The following is a 24263-nucleotide window of genomic DNA, read 5'->3' on the forward strand; positions in this document are numbered from 1 at the left end:
CAGCATCTTTGACTTAACCCATGACCAAAGAACCATATGTGACCCTATACTAAAAAAAACAGCTAAAAGTGTCAATTTTTTTGTAATTGAGGTTTTATGCTTTAACAAAAACAAAAATGCAAATGAAGTTGCTAATTTGCTGTCACGGTCGTGGTGGGGAAAAGGAGCGAGGACTCAAGTGCAAAGAAACAATGGGTATTTATTAATAATAAAATTAAAATAAAAGGCAAAACAAAACTACCCCGAAGGGGGAAAACATGAATACAAAGGCAAAAACAAACTTGACAGGGCTGGCAGGACTGGCAGGACAAGACAGGGCTGGACACAACAAGACAGGAAACTAGCAACGACGAACTGACAAAGGACTGAAAACATGAGGGGGATTATAAAGCAAAAAAGTAAATTGAAACACAGGTGAACACAATTAACTAAATATGGGTTAACAAGGAGGGTGGGACTAGACAATAGACGGGAGAGCGCATGACACAGAGAGACAATACAAGCCATGCGCTCACATAACACAACACTGAAGCACACGACAAAAGCACGTGACCAATGTAAACACCGAGCCATGTGCTTTGACAAAAGACGCAAGACACAAGCACACGATGAATGAAAACACTCACCATGCGCTCACATATGCAGCATGCATGCTTCATCCCAGCGCCGACCAAAACCGAAACCAACAAGACTGAGACGCTGGGAATGAAACACCATGCTGCTGACAGACGAAAACACAAACACGAGTACAAGAGCGTACGCATCTGAGGGACGCAGAGCGCGCGCGCGGCCGCGCCAAGCAGGAGCGCGCACACTCTGCGTACACCCACGACGGCGCGCGCGCACACAGAGACAGAAACAGGACCAGACACAGGTAGTGTCCGAGATCTGCCACCAAAACAAGAATTTACAAGACCAGAGTGGCAGAACCCTGACACTACCCCCCCCCAAAAGGGACGCCACCTGGCGTCCCTAAAGGGAACATCGAACAAGGTACAAGACAGACAAGAAACACTACAAGACAACAAAACAGGCAACATCAACAGACACAAGACAGGGAGGTGAACAGGCAAGACATGAAGGGGGGGAGGGAGGGGAGCCAAGTCAGACCCAACAAGACAAACAAGGGAGGGATGGGAGGGCAAAACCAGGGAGGATCAGGAGGGACAGTCCAGGACAGGTGCAATGGGTCAGGGACCCCGGCAGGGAACCAGGGTGGAGCCGGAGGATCAGTCCAGGGTGGCAGAGGCATGCTCCAAGGTGGAGCAGGAGGGACAACCCAAGGAGGATCGGCCTGGGATACCAAGGCAGGAGGCCTGTAGGAAGCTGGCTGGGATGAAGGCCTGTGGGGAGCCGGCTGGTCTAGAGGCGACTTAACTAAAACCGGCGGGGCTGAAGACCAGAGGGGAGCCGGCGGGGCTAGGAGCCGGGCTGGGGCCGGCTGGGCAAGACGTCTGGGGTGCGCTGGCAGGGCAAGGAGCTGGGCTGGGGCCGGCAGGGCAAGACGTCTGGTTGGGGCCGGCAGGGAAAAGAGCCGGGCTGGGGCCGGCAGGGCAAGGAGCCGGGCTGGGGCCGGCAGGGCTAGACGTCTGGTAGGTGCCGGCAGGGCAAGGAGCCGGGCTGGGGCCGGCAGGGCTAGACGTCTGGTAGGTGCCGGCAGGGAAAGACGTCTGGTAGGTGCCGGCAGGGCAAGGTGCCGGGCTTGAGCCGGCTGGGCAAGACGTCTGGGTGGCGTCGGCCGGGCAAGGAGCCGGGCTGGGGCCGGCAGGGCTAGACGTCTGGTAGGTGCCGGCAGGGAAAGACGTCTGGTAGGTGCCGGCAGAGCAAGGTGCCGGGCTGGAGCCGGCTGGGCAAGACGTCTGGGTGGTGCCGGCAGGGCAAGTAGCCGGGCTGGGGCCAGCAGGGCTTGACGTCTGGGTGGTGCCGGCAGGGAAAGACGTCTGGGTGGCGTCGGCAGGGCAAGGAGCCGGGCTGAAGCCGGCAGGGCAAGACGTCTGGGTGGCGCCGGCAGGGCAAGGAGCCGGGCTGAAGCCGGCAGGGCAAGACGTCTGGGTGGCGCCGGCAGGGCAAGACGTCTGGGTGGCGCCGGCAGGGCAAGGAGCCGGACTGGGACCGGCACTGAGCTGCGCTCTGGGGCTGGAGCCGACACTGGAGGGCGCTCTGGGGCTGGAGCCGACACTGGAGGGCGCTCTGGGGCTGGAGCCGACACTGGAGGGCGCTCTGGGGCTGGAGCCGACACTGGAGGGCGCTCTGGGGCTGGAGCCGACACTGGAGGGCGCTCTGGGGCTGGAGCCGACACTGGAGGGCGCTCTGGGGCTGGAGCCGTTGTGGTGGAGGAGCCCTTTCTCCTCCGACGCTTCCTTGGTCTGGGTGGCGGGAAGCTGGCCACCTCTTCAGACACTGCAGTATACTCCACTGCCTGCAGGACTGGTGCAGTGTCTGTTGCGGGTGCCTCAGTAAGTGATGCTGCAGCCAGGATGGTAACTGAAAGGGCTGCAGCAGGTTCGGTCACCTCTGGGTGGGCGACAGGTAAGGCAGACCCGGTCTTCCTCCTCCTTCGCCGTTTCTGGGTCATTGGAGGACTGGGGCCCCCACTGACTGCAGATGGATATGTGAAGCAGTCAGTGGGCTGGCGCTTTGTGCGGAGTTGGTGGAGCTTAAACACAAAGCGCCAAAATGGCAGGTACTCCAGCCTCTCCATCTCCACAGGGCTGAGGGGCTCCGTTAGGCAGATGTTAAATGCCTCCTTGAGGTCCAGGTTATCCTCATACTCAAGGCCATCCACTACAGCAAGGAAGTCGTGGGCGAAATTTCTGATGTCCACCTCTCCCTGCTGCAGGGAGATTTCCTGGACAACCTGAAGCAGCTGGTGTTTGACAGAGCCCCCAAGAAAAGGAGATGGAAAGAGGAAGCTACCCATTTTTCTGCTGAGTCCTCTTCTTTGGTCAGTTCGTACTGTCACGGTCGTGGTGGGGAAAAGGAGCGAGGACTCAAGTGCAAAGAAACAATGGGTATTTATTAATAATAAAATTAAAATAAAAGGCAAAACAAAACTACCCCGAAGGGGGAAAACATGAATACAAAGGCAAAAACAAACTTGACAGGGCTGGCAGGACTGGCAGGACAAGACAGGGCTGGACACAACAAGACAGGAAACTAGCAACGACGAACTGACAAAGGACTGAAAACATGAGGGGGATTATAAAGCAAAAAAGTAAATTGAAACACAGGTGTACACAATTAACTAAATATGGGTTAACAAGGAGGGTGGGACTAGACAATAGACGGGAGAGCGCATGACACAGAGAGACAATACAAGCCATGCGCTCACATAACACAACACTGAAGCACACGACAAAAGCACGTGACCAATGTAAACACCGAGCCATGTGCTTTGACAAAAGACGCAAGACACAAGCACACGATGAATGAAAACACTCACCATGCGCTCACATATGCAGCATGCATGCTTCATCCCAGCGCCGACCAAAACCGAAACCAACAAGACTGAGACGCTGGGAATGAAACACCATGCTGCTGACAGACGAAAACACAAACACGAGTACAAGAGCGTACGCATCTGAGGGACGCAGAGCGCGCGCGCGGCCGCGCCAAGCAGGAGCGCGCACACTCTGCGTACACCCACGACGGCGCGCGCGCACACAGAGACAGAAACAGGACCAGACACAGGTAGTGTCCGAGATCTGCCACCAAAACAAGAATTTACAAGACCAGAGTGGCAGAACCCTGACATTTGCATTACTAATTTAAACCAGTTTAATCAGTTTTGATTTATTTACAGTGCAAAATTTGCAAAATATAATATATGGGTGTTTTTCAGTTATGGGTTGCAGCTGAAAAAGCATACGCTGCATAAAACATATGCCGTAATATTTAGTGGTTCATTCTGATGTGGCGACTTCTTTTAAATAAGGGGCTAAGCTGAAGAAAAATTAATTAATTATCGTAGAAGATAATCTTTAGTCAATATTTCAATTCTATTGTAGTCCAGGGTGAAATATATGGCATTGACATTGAACACAACATAATTTTCATCAAGATTCAGAAGCCTTTTCGTTACCCAAAGTAAAACTCTAGGGTTTTTCTTATGAACATTTAAATGAATGCCACATAAGGGGTAAGCCATGTGATCATGTTGTGGTTCATCATTTATTGTAGAGCTCCTGTAGCTCTGAAAAAAGCTAACTAATCAATACTTAAACACTTTTTATTCTCACAGGCAATGCAGTTTGTTGCGTGTTTGTAGACCATTTTCATTATCACCTGCCTGCCTCTCTCATTAGGCTAGATATAAGTTAGTCTTATCTCTAATGCTGACTGTGGCCTTTGTAATGAACTGCCGAAGAACCCTTCCGACACTGCAGTTACACATAGCTGTAAGCAGATTTTAGTTGAGAATTATTTTAAATTGTGTCAATCTTAATGGCTTGGTCGGAGTCAAAGTTATAGAATGATTCATTTGAAATGGCTGATTCATTTAGAAATGTCAAATCTTTTTGAAATCAGATTAAAACCTGGTTTATATTTCTGCATCAAGTGTTTGGTGTGACCCATGGCGCATGCCTTGCTCGTTTCGGTGCATTTATACTTCTGTGTGCTGTTTGTGTTGCTCTGTTATAACACGATTCGCACAGAGAGTCAGCTTTAGAATGACATGGAGATTACTAAATTGTTACAGCATTTAATCTTTAAAATTGTTGCCCATATTTATTTGTTTGCTAATTTGAGTTTTTTTTTTTTTACTGGGATTGCTTCTGACAGAATGGGAGCATCTGACAACATCTCCAGGGGCAGAAGCACCTTTATGGAGGAGCTTCTGGAAACGTCAGATGTTTTGGCTTGTGCCACATCCCGTTCCCTGGTCATCCTGGATGAGTTGGGTCGAGGCACCAGCACTCACGACGGCATTGCCATTGCCTACGCCACGCTGGAGTTCTTCATCAGAGAGGTTAGTGATACTGAAAGACTTGTTGGTACACTTTAGGCATTAGCAAAAATAGGTGTAAATCTACAATAATATGACGTTTTCATTTGTTATAAAGATTATTATTAACACAGTTCATCCACAGTGACTTGTATTTACTAATCGAGTGATAGTCCTTGTTCTGCAGCCTGTGATTAGATCCTGCTTGGGCTACATAGTGGACTGTGATTTTAGTAGTTTCCAGGTCACTCCCATGTCCTTAAAGGGATAGTTGATCCAAAATGGAATCATTTACTTACTGTTCACTTGTTTCTGTTGAACACAAAATAAGTTATTTTGAAAAGTGTTGGAAACCTGAAGCATTGATTTCCACAGTATTTGTTTTGCCTGCAATAGGCAGGGTTAGAGAGGGTTACTGGTTTCAAATTTTTTTTTTCAAAATATATTCCTTTGTGTTAAACCAAAAAAATGGAAACTTGTAAAGGTACACTACAAAACCACTTGAAGGTGAGTAAATTTTTTATTTTTGGGTGAATTATACATTTAACCCAATATTGTGTTGCAAGTCAAGCCAATCAATCTGCTGATATTTTGCTAGTTGGAGAATATTAGCATCAGTCTTATCTAGTTTTGTTTTAGGACATGTAAATATATTAAAGATGTATAGTTTCCCTATCTTAGATCAGTGGACACTGTAGGATTTGTGATACAGAAGTTTGTCAGACAGTGTGAATGTGTTCTCAGCTATAAGTTTAACAAGTGAATTTCAATTCTATATGGACATAAACACACAAAGAAGCTTGTTTAGAGACAGACTGGGTAATTTTGTACAATGTTTATATGAATTGATAGCTTTATTTATATGGAATCCAGAAATCAGGGATTTAAATAAAAATGAATGCTGTCAAAATTAGCATGTTAACGCATGCGATTAGCTTGAAGTATTTTACACTTAAAAAAGTCAATTACCATGTTTGCAGTTTTGTATTTCCTGTTGTAGCCGTTGTGCAAAGAAATATAAGTAAGACCAAGGAAGGACTTTTAGACGGAAAGTTTCAGTATAAAACAATTAACGATAACGTCGTTGTGTCAAACTAGTTTAAGCAGTTTGATGACCGTTATCATGCATGTTAGTGAATCTGAAGGGAGTTGCTCATCGTATGTGCTGTACGGCAAGCGGTGCCTATGTGCGTGCGTTTCCTAGCAACAAGAACAAACATCGCCAACGGTGTCTTTATCCCTCAAAATTGTTTTGAATTAAATGTTTTGCGATGGTGTGACTAAAGTCCCTTTTAAACATTCTATAGTCTGTGGTGTGACACAACGCGTACCTATGTGTGCCTTTGATGTACCACTTAAGGCTTCTTATGTGCTTGTCGCAGGTTTCGGTACCCAACCCTACCCGTGAGAGACTATTCTTACTTTCAATTCACATCAATCCAAATAAAAGAGCCACATTGTCCCTAATAATGTCAACAGAGTGGTCTGTCTCAAATTTCAACTTTCAGCAATACAACTTTTCAACGAGTACAATCGTTTGTAGGCTGCACGGTGGTGCAGTGGGTAGCACAATCGCCTCACAGCAAGAAGGTTGCTGGTTCGAGCCTTGGCTGGGTCAGTTGGCATTTCTTTATGTAGTTTGCATGTTCTCCCCGTGTTAGCGTGGGTTTCCTCTGTGTGCTTTATTTTCCCCCACAAGTCCAAAGACATGCGGTACAGGTGAATTGGGTAGGCTAAATTGTCCGTTGTGAATGAGTGTGAATGAGTAAGCAGGAAGGGCATCCGTTGCATAAAAACATATGCTGGATAAGTTGACAGTTCATTCCGCTGTGGTGACCCCAGATTAATAAAGGGACTAAGCTGAAAAGAAAATGAATGAATGTTTGAAGGATTTGTTTGTATTCATTACTTTATTATTATAATTTTCCAATTTCCATATTTGCAATGCCTGTATTTTGGTATTTTTATAGTCCGCTTAGCATCCAACATGGAAGTCATTTTTGTTTTTTATTGGCCTTGGATTATTTTCAAATTCAAATGGCACTTTTTTTTATGTCTGTAACAAATATGGCTTTCAAGCCAACAGTTTGATGATCCTGAGGTTTATTGCAGGTATGTTGTTTACATGAATTTAATAAAATTCTAATAAACAGTCCTATTTTGAATTTACATAGTTTCTTTGTATCGAGTTAACATTGTTCCATTTTATATTTAAATAGCCAGAATCACAACTTCTTCTCAAGTCTTTTAATTGCGATTAGTTAGTAAATTTTTTTAATAGATTGACAGCATTAATTGAAATAAAATTACAGTTAGACACAATGGGCTCTATCTTGACGGTCCATGCGCAGAGCGCAAAACGCAGGTCGCAAACGCTTTCAGGGCGTGTCAGAACGCATTTTTGCTAATGTACTGATGGGAAAATCCGCTTTGCGCCAAGGCGCATGGTCTAAAAGGGTTGAGTTTATTTTCTTAATGAGTTATAGGTGTGTTTTGAGAATAAACCAATTAGAGTCTCATCTCCCATTCCCTTTAAGAGCCAGCTGCGTTGCGCCATAAGCGCATTCGCTATTTACAGGACGTAAAGTCTAAGTGGAAAAACTGAGCATTTCACTAGCAAATTTAACAGTTAACAGTTAACAGTTTTTTTAAAAGAAAACTGTTAAACAGAGCATCTACTGCGTGAGAATGAGAGATAATGGATCACTTTCACTTTCGCTCTTGGATAGGGAAACCTTTACGCACAGACATGAATTAGTCTATAAATAATTAATCGCGTTTGTTAAGCGCAAATATTCGTTTCAAAACTATTTCTAAATTCAGTTCTAATTTCCAGCAAACGAATAAATGAACAATATTAACGAAGTGTGCTCAAAAACCTAAGTTATATCCTAAAACACATGCTGTGCCCCTTATGGTCTAAAACCTGACAGGTGGGCAAATCTAAGCTTGTTTTTAATAAAACAAATATAAATATGGATATAATAAATAATACTGCTAATACTAATAACATTATACAAAAGCAAATTGTTATGAATGAACTGAAAAAGCCTCCCGAGATGAAGAAGACATAAAAGCAGTGATTTTTCATATTTATGTAGGCTAGAAAATAATATGTTTTGTATTATTTTAATCCTTTATATTTATATCCTATATCTATTCTTATTATATCCTATATATATCCTTAATATAAATTTTTTTTTCATATGTAAAGATATTTGCCTATTGCTCTCTTGTGTGTATTTAGCAGTCTGTAAGAGAGGCGCAACTCTGCGTCAGAGTTTAGACCAGGTTTGTTTTGGTCTAATGAAAAATCTATTTTAGTTTCTCAAAATAGCGACGCACCAGCCGTGCGCCTCAGAATGCCTTCCTTTTTTTAGACCAGAACGCCTATGGACGCACATATGAGCGCTAATGCATTTGCTATTTAAACAGCGTAGCGCAACGCCTCAAAACAACTCTTGCGCCAAGCTGAAACTACCAAACAAGTATTGTGCCGCGCCTTGCGCCACATTGCGCCGAGTGTATGATAGGGCCCAATATGTTGCAGTTAACAATATCATAGAGTCTGTGTTGAACTCTGATAACAGAGTTTCTGAGTTGGGGATGCATTGTAGGCTGATTTATAATTGTAATTGTCACTAATTGTGACATGACGTTCTGTACTCCTATTGGTTCTTGATTTGACATTAAGTGTAGGACAAGCCACACTGTGTTTTGAAACTCCAGACACTGGCAGAATTTCATCAGAAGGCTGTACAAATGTCAAAGTGGTGATCAAAGGCCTCTAGATTTTGGCCTTGGATGAGAGAAATCTTTTAAGATATGCAAAACCTGAATCCTTTTATGATGGGCAAAAGCCTGGCTTTTTAGGCATATATATTTATACATATTATATATATATATATATATATATATATATATATATATATATATATATATATATATATATATATATATATATATATATATATATATACTTATTATTACTCCTGTGCTTGAGTAAAACATTAATAATTGTTTTATTACTCAGGATGCACTTAAAAAACATATTGTATAGCTTGTTCAAACTACCTGTTTAAAATGAGTTAAAACAACCAATTCATGAGTTTTTTTGGGGGACAACTTAGTTATTTTATGTTCAGTATACTTATGTTAAATCTACTAAATCATTATGTTAACTTAACTGATTTTTGTTGGGACAGTATAAATAAATTGTGTGGAACCCTGCAACTTTTACAGTGTACAAATGACATTTCTTTCAAATTTGAATTAAAAAATGCCCATGCGTTCCTTACCAAAAACACCAGATTCAGATCATCAGCTCATTAACAGAGACTAAAAGACCTGTAATGGGTGTAACAGGTAAAGGAGACATCCAAGACATGCAGTGCTGGTGGTCCTCCAGGAACGTGGTTGAGAAACACTCATCTAAATGACATTTTTTTAAATAAAAAAAATATCATCAGTACACTGTAAAGATTGCAGGGTTCTGCATAATTTAATCATGTTCAACATTTAGAGCATTTGTTCTTGCATAAAATTTAGTTTCTCTTCATTTTTTCTTCTTTCATGTTTTTCATTTTGGGTTTTTATTAAGTTCAAAATTGTTTTTAAAATAGCTGCGTCTCTCACTGATGGATAGGCCATTAAAAGAAAGGCGTCACTACCTTGATATGCGCTGAATACTTTGAAACTCCAGTGTGCATTAGTAAATTGTAGATATAAAAGAGTACTTAAAGTCACAATAGAACTTCCACAATAGATGAAAATAAAATGACATTGTGAGGAGACAGCTGTGTTTAACATAAGCTCATGAACGTTTGCTCTTTCTCTACTCCCCAGAAACTCGCATGACTGGAATCACAAGATCCAAAATTACACCTACAGTAGTTAAAAGTGTGAACATCATTAAACATTCACAGTTTTAATAACAGTTCTGTGGCACCTGGAAGCATTTGAAAATATGACGCGCAATATGTCACAGTAGGTGCAATTCTAAAAGTAATTAAAAACGGTTTTTCTTCCAACAGCTATGAGGACAAAAATTCTGTTACTGAGTCGTGAGACTTAATGATTTATACTCTAGAGCAAAGCAAAGCATCAGGGGAAATTTCGGACTCAGGGGTGCTTAATCCCTCCAGACACATAAGAAAAATATCTTATACCAGTCTATCCATTGGGACACGGTTCAACTAGAGTCTCTTTACTTATCTCCTGTGGGACATGCTTGTTTAAAGCTGCTGTGTGTCATTTTAGTTTTCTTCCTGAAGTTAACCATTGGTAGGCAGTTTTGTTGTTGTTGTTGTTCTGTTAGTTGAAATATCAGATACAGTATTGATTGATTAAATGAAAGCTAAGAGTCTGGTTGGAAAGTAAATTGAGAGTAAACCTACTGTATTTAAATAGTTTGAAATATTTTTTTTGGTAGTACATTAGAGTTAACTTTTATAATTAGTTATTTTTGTTACTCCAATAATCTTAATCTTAACATTTCATTCATTGATTCATTTTCTTTTCGGCTTAGTCCCTTTATCAATCTGGGGTTGCTAGAGCAGAAAGAGCCATCAACTTATCCAGCATTTGTTTGCGCAGCGAATGCCCTGCCAGCCGCAACCCTTCACTTGGAAACATCCATACACACTCATTCATACACATACTCATGAACACATCAGACACGCAAACACACATTTATGTGAGTGATTTTGTATATATATATATATATATATATATATATATATATATATATATATATATATATATATATATATATATATATATATATATGTATATATATATATATATATATATATATATATATATATATATATATATGTGTGTGTGTGTGTGTGTGTGTGTGTGTGTGTGTGTGTGTGTGTGTGAGAGAGAGAGAGAGAGTGTGAGAGAGTGTGTGAGAGTGTGTGATAGTGTATGTGTGAGTAGCGTTGGGCCTCTGCCCCACCCCGTCACAAACCCGCTAACAAAAAAAAAAAAATAAAAACACTCTTAGGCCTCGTTTACACTAATATGTCTTAGTGTTAAAATAGCATTTTAGAATGAAAATGGTCCACATCCACACCGTGTTTACCTAGCATTTCTAAACAGCCCTCCGTCCGCTGAAAACGCACATCACGTGACCACACACACGCACAGACAGAGCCACACACAGAGCCACACACTGTCATGTCCTCCTCTGAGCTCCAGACAGAGAGCAGTGCACGTCGGACAGTTTATCAAGGATGTACTGCTGGATCGCGTCTCACTATAGTTGATAAATGTGATATTTAGACATCCCAGGTCTCCCAGAAGTTTCGGGAATCATTATGCATTTGCGGGACTCATAATGCCCGCATACAAGTGATAATCTCCTGGAAGTCGCGCATCTCTTCCGGTCCTCAAATGAGTTGCACACCCTTCTCACCCCCCAGATTCCTTCTTGCTCTTCAAACACGTCACGCGCTCTCTATCAACAACCCCCACCCCCACCCCACCCCTATTGTCTACTACAATGTTTCACATTAGACATCAACATCGCCCAACCCTATGTGTGTCTGTGTGTGCCTACATGCAGTGAGGCCCCGTTTACAATAATGCGTTTTTGTTTTAAAAAGCATACGTTTTGCTACGGTCACGCCATCCGTTCACACTATGCCGGAGTTTTCGAGCGCCGAAAACGGAGCTTTTTGAAAACCCTGAAGAGGCCGTTTTCATTCTAAAACGCTGCTGCTCCATCTCATTGTGGATGGGGGAAAATGGAGACATCTGAAAACGGAGGCGTTGCTGCAGATGTTCGCCTCTCTGATTGGGGCTTTTCCTCAGTTCAGTCTCGCATCCTCTCCTTGTAAGTTCAGACTTCGCAAGTTTAATATGGAAAACAGATTTATAACAAAATGCATCCTATAACATTACTGCCTCCTTTCATTTTCATTGAAAATACAAAATGAATAAAACGAATATTGGTCATTATAAAAGTATAAAGTACAATAAGTGTATACATTATAGGAAATAAAGGTAAGCAATCAGTTTAAGTACAGAATGTACGTGGTTAAATTAATTATTAACTTATCTCTGCGCTCAGCCAAAACACGTTACCTGAGAACAAGTAATAGATTCAAAAAACCAAAGTCGAGGAATATGTCGTTAGATATAGACAACAAGATGAATTAAATATCACGTTTAACAAATATAGTGAGATTAGATCCAGCGGTAGATCCTTAATGAACAATCAGACGAGCACAGCTCTCATCTGGGTAGATATGCTGCAGCGCATGCCAGAGTGTGTGTGTGGTCCCTTGGTGTGCATTTCAGTCGTTTTGGTGTAGACCAAAGAGTTATTTAGAAACGCTGGGTGAAACGCTAGTGTGGACGCTATCGTTTTCATTTTAAAATGCCATTTTAAATTTAAAACACAATAGTGTAAACGGGGCCTGAGTGTGTTTCTGTGTGTTCATGTCTGTAAAACACACAAATATCCAAGTATATTTTATTAACTTTATCCAGATAAATTGGGGCAGATCTTTTGTTGTGGTGAGCACTGATAATAAATGGAGTAAACTAATGGAAAGCTGTATAGCTCTTAATTTTAACATGCAATCTAACTTTTACTTTTCTGATTGTCTTATATTTCAATTTCAGACCTTTAAGTCCGATACCTCACTCAACATATGCTAGGTTTTGCCTTACTCTAGTGGTTCTCAATTTTGATCCTCACGACCTTCCACCCTGCACATTTTTTATGTCTTTCTTATTTGACACACAAGCTTCAGTGAACTTTCTGTTAACGAGCTGATGATCTGAATCTGGTGTGTTAAGTAAGAAAGACATGGGCTGTTTCTCAATTACAAGAAGGCAAACATGGGACTTGCGTTCTCGTGGAGAATGGTCCTGCAAAGTTACTTCGGAAGAATGAACTCAGTAGACCACGAGAACAGAGAATATAACATGCACAACAGCCTTACAAATATACTTTGCACAATACAAGTAAATCTTCAGCAAAAAAAGTATAATTAAAGGAAATTTCTGAGATAAATGCTGTAAATGATATCGCTGGACTTTAATAATAAATGGGTATGAAATGCTGCGCTTCCCACCTCCTTTATTCAGCTGCAGTGACTTCTAGAGTGAGTACTGCCAAGGTCCCTTTAGGGCAAATCATTACACATGGCGGCCATCTTTGAAATCCCTTCAGGGCAGTATGCTCGAGCATTCTGTGTGAATGGGAAAACAAAATTTTCCAAAGCTGTTTGCCAAGCTTACAATTACATTACATATTTAAAACCACTAATAAACTGTCTCAATTTTTTTTTTTTTTCCGAATCAAACAAAATCTGCATATTTTCAGGTTGCCCGAGCTTATGCACATGCGCTCTCAAAAGGACTTTCATCACGACAACAACCTCATTTATGGCCATTCTATGCATTATCATCCTCTGGATAATCATTTTTTAATCACGCTGCTCTTCTGAACTAATTCACAACTTAGTGTTGATGGTGAATCTCCTCCAGAAATGAAAGCGACTCTTTGTTAACAAGTCTGTAAACAAGTTTGTGGGCGTTTGAGTAGTTCCTGTCATGTGATGTGCAATTAACAAGACTGTACCTCACGTTTATTTCATACAGATTACAAACTACAAAAATTATTTGTTTTCAAATGCACTTGCTTCATTTAAAAGTACAGATTTCAAGTTTTATGTGGATATATTTCTCATGTCTATGAAGCAAGTATTCGCTGAGTTTCCAGTGTGTTTGTTGACTGCCAAACGATCATAAAAGCACAAGTCAGGTCTTAGCTGGTCCCTGTCAGTCTATAGCGATTATATTGATTATTTGCTCCTGTACTAGTAGGCAGGGCTTCATTCGCCGTATTGACAGTTACACTTTTCCTCATTCGAAACTATATGAGTGACATGTCTTGTGAATTCTATGGTCTTTGGTACTGCATCGATACATCCTCAATATCTAGAATACATTCAGGTTTTTCATACGTGTTCCTGCAGTGTAAAATAATAATAATAATAATAATAATAATAATAAAATAAAAAACAGTAATTTTCAAGCAGCAGGGGTGGCAGAAAATTTGTAAAAAAACTAAAACAAAAAACAGAACAAAACTGTACTAAAAAATGTGGGTAATCTGAAAAAAAAAACAGTAATTTCTTGTTGTTACTGTCATTTTACAGCTTTTAACTGTAATTGTATTACTGCAAATATATAATGTATTAATGTAATAATAGATAATTAATGTGATTATAAGGATTATTACTGCAATTATACAGGATATTACTGTAATTATACAGATTAATGTGATTATGCATGAATTCTCTAAATATTCCATGAAATTTTCCACTGTTAACATACCTTAAAAAAAAAATTAAAGAATGATTAAAAAAAGCTTAGGTACAAATAATTTCTGTTGTCAAAAACACTGTAAATATAACTAAAAACTATAATATAGTTTAAGAAATATTTTAAGGAGATGTAGGTTAAACTCCAAAACAATTTCCTTGATAAAATACAAACTGATATCTGTCTAATTTCTTATTTCTTTTTTTTCTTTTTTTTTTCTACAAATAACACATTTGGTCATGGTTTACCAACAAAAACTAGGTTAGTGTCTTGTGAGGACACCTGCACTACAAAGTTGAGGATCAAATAGCAGTTTATGAACAGAATCATCTTGGAATTAAAGGTTGAAACATGAACAAACAGATGCATACAAATAATCCCAAGCGTAAAGGCGGCAAACAAAATTACATAGTAAAGGAGTCAAACACTAAACAGTTTAAGACTCAGAAACTATGCGTCTGTGTGTGCATTTATGGTCCTCAAAATCAGTCCATAATGATCTTCTGACTGTGTGTGTAATCAGTTAGAATTAGGAACCCGGGTGTGCGAGGTGCATGCTGGGAGTTGTAGTTCGTTAAGGTAAAGTGTGTAGTACAGGGATCCGCAGCCGCTAGATCACTGTTGATCATCACAGTTCGCATAGCAACATTGTTAGAGTTTTAAAATAAATGTTTCATAGTTTACAGAGCATGCATTATATGTAGCCTACAAACAATAGGTCATTATTTGACTTTATTAACCTAATGTTATCTTCATATGTCTACTATCTTCACTAAAAACTATTTGACAGAATTTTTGTTTCTCTATTTTTACAGCAATAATCTGTAAATATTAACATAAAATTACGCATTATTCTTTAAAAATACATGAAATTTCCTTTAAAAAAAGGAAAATAACGTAGTACCAAATTATAAGCAATAACTGTAAGTTTAATGTTTAAAGAATTTTTAAAGATGTTTAAAGAATTTTTTATTACAGAACATATCTGTAAAACAACAGGGATTCACTGTATAATGAAAAAAATGGAAAATTCTGTAAAAAATACAGACAAAAACCTATAAAATAACATTTATTTTTAACAGTGTGTCTTAAGTTTTTTAACCGAAATTTGTCGATTGATAAGGACTTTACACGAGAAAACAAAGACACAAGAACACATATTGAAAAACAGTCATTCAAAATGTGCAAGGCGGGGGGTCCAAAGGACCGGAATTGAGAACCACTGTACTCTAATACACCTAAAAATCTCATCAATGGCAGGAAAATATTGTCTCTTAAAACATTCAGCATGTTGAATATTTGTGATTCGTGATCAGAGTTCCTTCAACATCCTTCCAAGCAGATTAAGTTATTCTTAACACACCTCACTCCACAGGAAATCTGAAAAGATCATCATTAAAACCACCAAGATAATCAGGACATTCCAATGATTAAGGGAAGCGGAGAAGGGGAGAAATTGACTCAAAATCACTCTGGTTACCTTGTGGTGTGTGCAAAAAGGGTGACTGACCCTCTTTATCAAAGATGCATTCTTAAGTACTAAAATTTGGCACAAATTAAATCAATGTCGGTGCCTTTAGAAATACAGAGTTTGGTACTTAACGCAAAAAGACACATTAGACTTCAACGATTCTGGGGTGGCTTCCGTAGTGTAAAGTAACAAACTAAACATACTTAAACTACTGTAACTGAGTAGTTTTTCTCAGGAATTGTAATCTGCTGAATAGTTTTAAAAATGTGTACTTTTACTTTCCCGTTCATTTTTAGTGCAGTATCTGTACTTTTACTCCAATACTTTCCTTCAACCTGCAGTCACTACTTTATTTTTTTCTTGTCTATTAAGATTAAATAAAATCAGTCCTGTGATTGCGGTCCAACCAAATCACACACAGAAGAGGTAAATTGCATACTAATGAACTACCTCAAGACATGGGCGGTTTATAATTGCAGCAAACTGTGGAAGTGTTGTGTGCAAGAAGACGTCCGAAGTCTTTACACGCATTGATCCAGAGACTGTTTAGATGTCATGTGATATTTTTTCTCATCAGTGACAATGCATGTCACTGATGAGAAGATGACTGATGTTTACTGTATTATGACCGAAATGGCCTTAAACACCCAGGCACAAGACATAAACATGACGTAAGATTGACGTTTTACCCCAATGTTGTGGGGACTTTGCATTTTGTTTTTAAATTAAAATCAGGTTGACATCAGAACTCAATGTCAGGCCGATGTCAATGTCCAACATCCAACCTAATATCAATGTCTAATGATGTTACAGCTTGACGTTGCATGGACGTTACCAGTGGCGTTGTTAGGGGGGGGCTTTGGGGGCTTAAGCCCCTGATGTATTGTCAAAAGCCCCTGATCTTTTGCAATATGTTGCACTTAAATAAAAATATAAGTATATATAATATATAAGTATATATAATGGTGTATAACATTTATTTTGTTATCCAAGTACTGAAAATTACGGCGTACATCACGCACATTCCACCTCACGCCGTGTTTGTGTCGGGTCAGCTGTTCAGCAGTACCTGTATCTACCGGCAGGTGGGAGTGGCACTGTTGTCACATGATGTTTAAAAAAATTCCGCCACTGCACTTCATTTATTCATTATTTTGAAGAGCTGAAGTTGATGAGGTAATAATACAACTCTTTCGCGAAACTGAATAGTTCTAACTACTAATGAAGCTTAACATTTGTTTCCACAGTATAAAATATGTGTAGTTTGGGTGAAATAAAATAACTGTAATCGATAAAATGTGCATCATATCAATGCATACATGCAAATTAGTCAAAAAAACGTAAATTGTTCTAGCTTTCTAGATATGATATAGATATCTAGGCATATTTATCTAGATATGATATAGCCAGTCACATCTGTTTCTGTAATAGTTAAATCACAGTGAGTTCATGCATCTAGCATATTGTATAGCTACATTCTACTTTAACATGCTATGTCAATAAGCAGGGGATTATAAATCGACTTTCTTATGAAAATACCTGTGATGGCTGGAAGAAGACATACAGTTGAAGTCTGATTAGCCCCAGTTGAATTATTAGCCCCCTGTTCATTTTTTCACCTAATTTCTGTTTAACGGAGAGAAGAATTTTTCAACTCATTTCTAAACATAATAGTTTTAATAACTCATCTCTAATAACTAATTTGTTGTATCTTTGCCATGATGACAGTATTTGGATGACATTTTTCAAGACACCTCTATACAGCTTAAAGTGACATTTAAAGGCTTTAAAGGCAGGTTAGGGTAATTAGGCAAGTTATTGTATAATGATGGTTTGTTCTATCAGAAAAAAAATTAGCTTGAAGGGGCTAATAATTTTGACCCTAAAAGGGTTTTTTTTTTAAATGTAATACTGCTTTTTTTCTAGCTGAAATAAAACGAATAAGAATTTCTTCAAAAGAAAAAAATATTATCAGACATACTGTGGAAATTTCCTTGCTCTGTTAAACATAATTTGGGAAATATTTAAAAAATAAATTAAAATTCAAAGGGGGATAATAATTCTGACTTCAACTGTATAAACATTTATTATTGCAGTCGCGTAAATGATCAGTTAAAGCCTTTTTATGCTTATTCAGATCTTATTTTCATTCAACTACAGCAATAGCTGGATGCCTTTATCCATATTAAGGATTTCCTGGACTGTTCTACTACTTTTGTGAGGCATATCTGGAATTTCTGCTCAATGAATGAATGAAACAGGCATTACTTGCATTTAAAGTGCTACAATGCCCACATCACCTTATTTTGAGGAAAAAACAAAAAAAAATCTCCCTCAAAATAAATTTGAAGTAAACACATTTCTAGCATATAAATCTTTATTTTTATTTTTGTAGTATTTTTGATAATTTTTTTTATTATGTCAAAAATAGTAGCCTATTGAATATCAATATTTTGCAAGGTATTGAATTTAGAAATTCCAGTATCTTGACAACACTACACCTTAGTTAATCACTCTGTCCAACTGAACATGTTTGTAGCTTTGTATCACATTGGATAACAACTCACACTATAAAATAAATCATATTTTTTAGATTTGAAGACATGCAGAAAATTACATTTTCAAAAAACTAACAGTAACTGCAAATCAGGAGAGGAGATAGGAGGCTCAAGAGGTATGATATGGCTCACAACAGACTAGTAAATGAGAAGTGGGATAATTAATTAATGTTTTTTTTTTCCTTTTTGGTGTTACAAGTCACAAACCTTCAAAATTTATTGCTAAAAGTCAACTCAAAAGCCCTATTTATTATTAAACCATTTATAAATCTATTATAAAAGTAGATTACCTTTTGAAAGTGGTGGTATTTTAGCGGGGTGAATTACAACATTATTTTTTTAATGGGGGGGGGGGGGGTAGATTGGGGGTCCTTGGGGCTAAGCCCCTTATCCTTTTCGATCCTAGCAACGCCCCTGGACGTTACCACTATGACATCTATCAGATGCTGAATTTTAGTTGTCATACCTTTTGAATAAACATCAGTATTTAATGTCAATATTAATGTTTTAAGATGTTGGCTCAACGTTAGATTTTAGTCACTTTTTAGCTTTTTACAGCATAATACTCACTACTCTTGAATACTTGGGCTACTTTTTACTCATGCTTTGAGTAATATTTACAACAAATACTTTTACTCTACTTAAACTACATTTTATAGGCAATAATGGTACTTTAACTTAAGTATGATTTTTCAGTACTTTCCCCACCACTGGGTAGCTTCAATTTGCTAGAATTGAAGAATAGAATAAAGAAATGGAGACAGAGGTGATTATGAAGATAGTCCGTAACTTTATTTGTAGTGCCATTTTGAAACTTTAAATTTTCGTAGAGAACGAGCACAGATTCTGGACAAGGATGAATATTTCAAGTGTGCATGTGTTGGATATCTGTATCTACGCACACCATCGAATTGGGTAAAGTTGATTGACTGTATTTGCAAACAAATATACTTTGGCTGTCATGTTTTAAAACAATTAAAACATGTTGATTTAGCATTTATACTACATTAGCTTAGTCTTTCTTAGCATGATCCGCAGGACATTTAGCAGCAAATAATTCTCAATATATGCCACTTCACATTAATGTGAACACCCAAAATTGCTGCCAAGTTAAAAGAGATGGATGCTATAGTGAAATCACAGCTTGTGTGTGGCAAATTAAAAGTGCTAATGAGTTTGCTGTTGCACATATTGAAGATAAACGTCACTTTGGATGCTGGGCTGGTGTTCGGGCTGTCAGCAGGTGGGCTCCGCTGGGTGTTGCATAATGCTGGGTGTCTCTGTGGCATTGGCTCAGGTGCAAGATCTATCACTCTTTCTTTTTCTATTTTTCTACTTTGCTCTGTTTCTCCCACCAGGTCTCTCCTCTTGTACTGATACTGCCTCAGGCTTGAGTTATTATTTATTGGCACATGGACAGGCTTGTTTGCTACAACTCTGCTGTGAAAAATCCACAGCTAAGGCATTGTTGCTTTAGTCTTATCCTAGGATTGTTTTCACATCATTTACCCTTTTTTTCCCTCTTGCTCGGGGCTCTGATATACTTACAGCTGTTCCTTTTCATTTCTGTTTACGGGTTAACAAACAGTTTGATACAGTTTTACGTTTTACACTGTGGATGCAATTTTCAGAGCATCCCTAAAGCAGCAAATGTCTAGTGAATATTACATTTAATCAACGTCAAGGATCTGTATTTGTACCTAGATCTGAGAGGTTGTGTTTACCGACATATTGCTGTACAGCAAAACTGAAATAGAATGCTTAGTTAAATGTGAACATTTGACAAATTCATAACTTATAATATGCAGCATCTAATTTAAATCTTAAAGGTGCTGTATGTAAGATTTTCTAAAGCATAAAAATACCATAATATGTTTGCAGATATTTAAGAAACATGCAAAGTAAGCATTCTTGTTTATCTGAAAAACAATGCTAAAGTCAATATACTGTACTGCTTTAAAAATTTATTTTCCGTGCCAGATAGCTGTCTTTGTTTTAGTTAATTTAACCTGCCCAATGCCAGTTTAGCAATTATATTTCAGCACACTGGGTTGCCCTACTGGAAAACCGTGAATCTGATTTATTCAGTCAGGAAGGCTCTCAAAGCATGTGTTTGCAATCTAAATGTGTCCTCCATTGGACAGTAGCAGCCCTGAAATGAGACGCCGATTCAGAGTTTCACATGAGGTGATTATTAATTAGAAAGTAATATAAATATTATGATTGTAAAGATTAAGTGAACAGGTTGCATTGTAACTCTGTGTACTAACAACCAGCTATGTGATGAGATTTGCTGTGATGTGCAATTTGGCTGTTTGTACCAGACGACTTTATATACAGCCATTCAGAAGCACAGAATAGTTTATAATTGAATTAATGCATGTTAAACCTCTTTTACATTATTAAATGTACATGTTGAATGATTGATTTTAGTTATTTGAACTGGGCTTGCACAGGTCTAAAGTTCAATTTCAAATTTTATTTTCAAGATCTGAGTTGAACTATCTGCTGTATTATGTTATGTAAAATGCCATTTAAATTCACAGTATTAGCATTTAGCACTGAATAAAGCACATGAGGTGTACCTGATCTGATCATTGTTCATTCTGTTGTTCATCTGTGAGAAATAGAAGCCGTTTTTAAAATATTAATTTCATGTGTTGGTTTGGACAAAAAGTCCTTTATGTACTGTATAAAAATATTTCTTCTGCCCGTTGCTTTGAGTTAGAAATGTTTAAATCAGCCTTTAGGCTCATTATTAAGGTACACTTACATCAATCTGGCAACCTGCACTTTTGTGTGGTTGATCCAGGATTGCAAGACCTAGTTCAACCATTGGGTGTCAAACCTACATACTGCACCTTTAATATGATACGTTCTCACATTCCCATTTGCAAGCTTTTGAGGTTTGCTACTGATTTATCTTCATATTTGCACACCATCATCACTCTTATGAATGTGTGATCTGTGTTGAGGGTAACGCATTACAAGTAACAGAAGTGCATTCAATCATTTTCTTTTTGGCTTTGTTTTTTCATTAATCTGGGGTTGCCACAGCGGAATGAACCACCAACTTATCTAGCATGTGTTTTACGCAGCAGATGCCCTTCCAGCTGCAACCCATCTCTGGGAAACATTTACACAAGGAACACAAGTTACATAATAATATTACTAAGTACCGAGTATCGTAAACCGTAAACCGTAAATTATGTCAAAAAAAATAATGTTTGACTTTTTTGAAGATGTAACACAAGTTACTTTTTAGTTTAATTGATTAGCTTTCAAAAATAAATCGCTGAATTAAAATTAAAGTAGCCGCAGTCAATGAGAGATTATGTTTATTGTTTTGAATGCCTCGAAGTAAAGGAAAAAGGCATTTTCTCAATGGACAATGATTTTACTTAATAATTACAATAGTGCAAAAGTAGCAAACACATTGCTTTACACTTTTAATAATCTGTATACAGGCATGTAGAGCTCTGGGGTCAGGAAGTTCTCAGATAACATTATCCTAAAATATTTTTTTGAAATGTTTTTTTTTTAATGTAGATAAATGTAGGTGTAGGTTGTACAGTGCGTTGTTTAAGAACTCTCTGTTAAAAAAAAAAAAAAAATTCTGAAAGAGATCAAGCCTTAGCCAGGTAATATAAAGTAACACAAAAGTAACTCAAAAGTAACATAACGCTTTACTTATCATAAAAAGTTACTTTTTTGGGGAGTAACTCAATATTGTTCAAGTCAATAAATGAAAGTTAAAAACTTTCAAAAGTAACTTTCCCCAATACTGGCACTGATGACGTATCTCTCTGTGCGAACAGGGTAGGCAGAAACACAAATCTGCAAATGTTGACAATTTGGGCTGTCTATCATAATGTGACCATTTTTTGATTAATCAAACATTTTTTTATATTCTACACCTTACTCCTTACTTTAAAGGGCACCTAGTTTACCACTGTTTAAGGATCATTTACTATAACTAAAGGGTGTTACACACTGGATGCGACTCTCAGAGCTGTGACATGGCACACCAGATACGCACATTTGCATGTTATTTAAAACTTAACGCAGCAGAAATATGAACAGTGTCCTGAGTGGTGGCTGAGTGCCACGAACAGCCGCTGACTTGCGGCGCAGTTGTGTGTACCTAGATAGGAACCTAGAATTCTAAATTGCATGGCACTGCATGTCACGATGCTGCGTGGCGCTGAGCGGCGCTTCTGGTGTGCGACCTGCATAAGGCAAGTTTGTTATTTCCAAAGGAGGAACGCGCTAGTGAGGCAACACGCCCGCACTTTCCAGCTGCACCTAGTTAGATGAAAGGGAGCTTCTGTGACCGCAGGAAATGCAAACTGCTGAAGTTTAAGGAAGACTCAATGAAAAGTACACATGTTTGCAAACTCACCTAAAGTTACAAACAACGTGACGTGAAACAACAAAGTGAGGATATAGTGATGCGCTCCTTCCAATCAATATTAGTGGGTGGGGGGACCACATTCCTATGTCAAGTTGCGGTCGATTAGTGGAACGGTGGCTCAGTGGTTAGCACTGTTGCCTCAAAGCAAGATGTTTGCTGGTTTGAGTCCCGGCTGGACCAGTTGGCTTTTCTGAATGGAGTTTGCATCTTTTCCACATGATCCCGTTGGTTTCCCCCATTGTCTAAAGACAGGCGGTATAGGTGAATTGAGAGAGTGTATGGGTGTACGGCTGGAAGAGCATCCAACCGTTTTGTATAAAACTGTATCCACAATATCCCACTGAACATAAATGTTTACGGAACATCAATGTGTTTTTATTGGGTGTGATTGTGCCACGTCATGATACATGTTCACTTTCAGTAAGAAGAGACAAATTACTTGAGACATTACTGACAAATTACTGAGGGGAAACGTGCGTCACGTCTAGTTAGGACACAGTGTCAGACAGCACAGCCATGGGCCTTTCACTGGCCATCTGATGAGCATTGCTCACCGAATTGGCATGAGCTGTTTGTTTCAAAGCTGTTGATGCATTATGGAAAACAAAATGACTGTATTTAAATGCGTGATGGTGCTTTTTGAGGCAAGCATCATTATTAGTATTACCATTGGGGATGCTTTTTCAGATGCTTTCAGATACCTATTGGTCAAAACATTAGTTCTGCCTATTTTGGTGGAAACATTGCCTTTCTTTCTTTCTTTCTTTCTTTCTTTCTTTCTTTCTTTCTTTCTTTCTTTCTTTCTTTCTTTCTTTCTTTCTTTCTTTCTTTCTTTCTTTCTCTCTCTCTCTCTCTCTCTTTCTTTCTTTCTTTCTTTCTTTCTTCCTTTCTTCCTCCCTTCCTTCCTTCCTTCCTTCCTTCCTCCCTCCCTTCTTTCTTTCTTTCTTTCTTTCTTTCTTTCTTTCTTTCTTTCTTTCTCTCTCTCTCTCTCTTTCTTTCTTTTTTGCTTTCTTTCTTTCTTTCCTTCCATTTTCCTTCCTTCCTTACTTCCGCCCTTCCTTCCTTTCTTCTTTCTTTCTTGAGCGTTCATGTTCAATTTAGCTTAAAATGCCTAAAAATGCATAGGACACACTGAAAAAAAAATCCACTTATTTTTATCTTAACGAATGCCTGCAAATTACTTTAATTAAGAGGTACTAGTTTGATAAGACATTTGCATCAAAGAAGGAAGCCTTACCAAGCCACTTTTCTATTTTGATAACAGTACCTTAATTTTGATAACAGAACCTTAGAAAATTTGTGTTTTATATATGTTTATTCAAGTGAATGTCTAGGCGCTCCCCTAAGGAGGCCACTTGGAAATGCCAAATGACCGTTTTCAACCACAGGCGCATAAAAGGCTGTAATTCTTGATTTCCTTATCGTACAGACATACTTTTGAGCTCTAATGAAAGGTTACAATTAGAGCTATTCTATCCCTTATCCATTTTCACTGTCAATACTATTTGACACATAGTAATTGAAGCATAA

The 24263-nt window shown here is 38.7% G+C and overlaps 1 protein-coding gene across 6 annotated transcripts in view; it reads left to right on the top strand.

Annotated features, from left to right (window-relative positions):
* Positions 1-24263, top strand: part of msh3 (mutS homolog 3 (E. coli)) — a 186574-nt gene that overhangs the window by 123725 nt on the left and 38586 nt on the right. For 5 of the 6 annotated variants that reach the window (XM_087252484.1, XM_087252485.1, XM_087252482.1 and 2 more), the window contains 1 exon segment: positions 4783-4969. In XM_087252484.1, the coding sequence (XP_087108610.1) occupies positions 4783-4969 (187 nt within the window). 6 annotated transcript variants of the gene reach the window in all.

The sequence above is a fragment of the Danio rerio genome, chromosome 5 (assembly GCF_052040795.2).
Source record: "Danio rerio strain M-AB ecotype USA chromosome 5, GRCz13ab, whole genome shotgun sequence".
In the NCBI taxonomy this organism is placed as follows: Eukaryota; Metazoa; Chordata; class Actinopteri; order Cypriniformes; family Danionidae; genus Danio; species Danio rerio.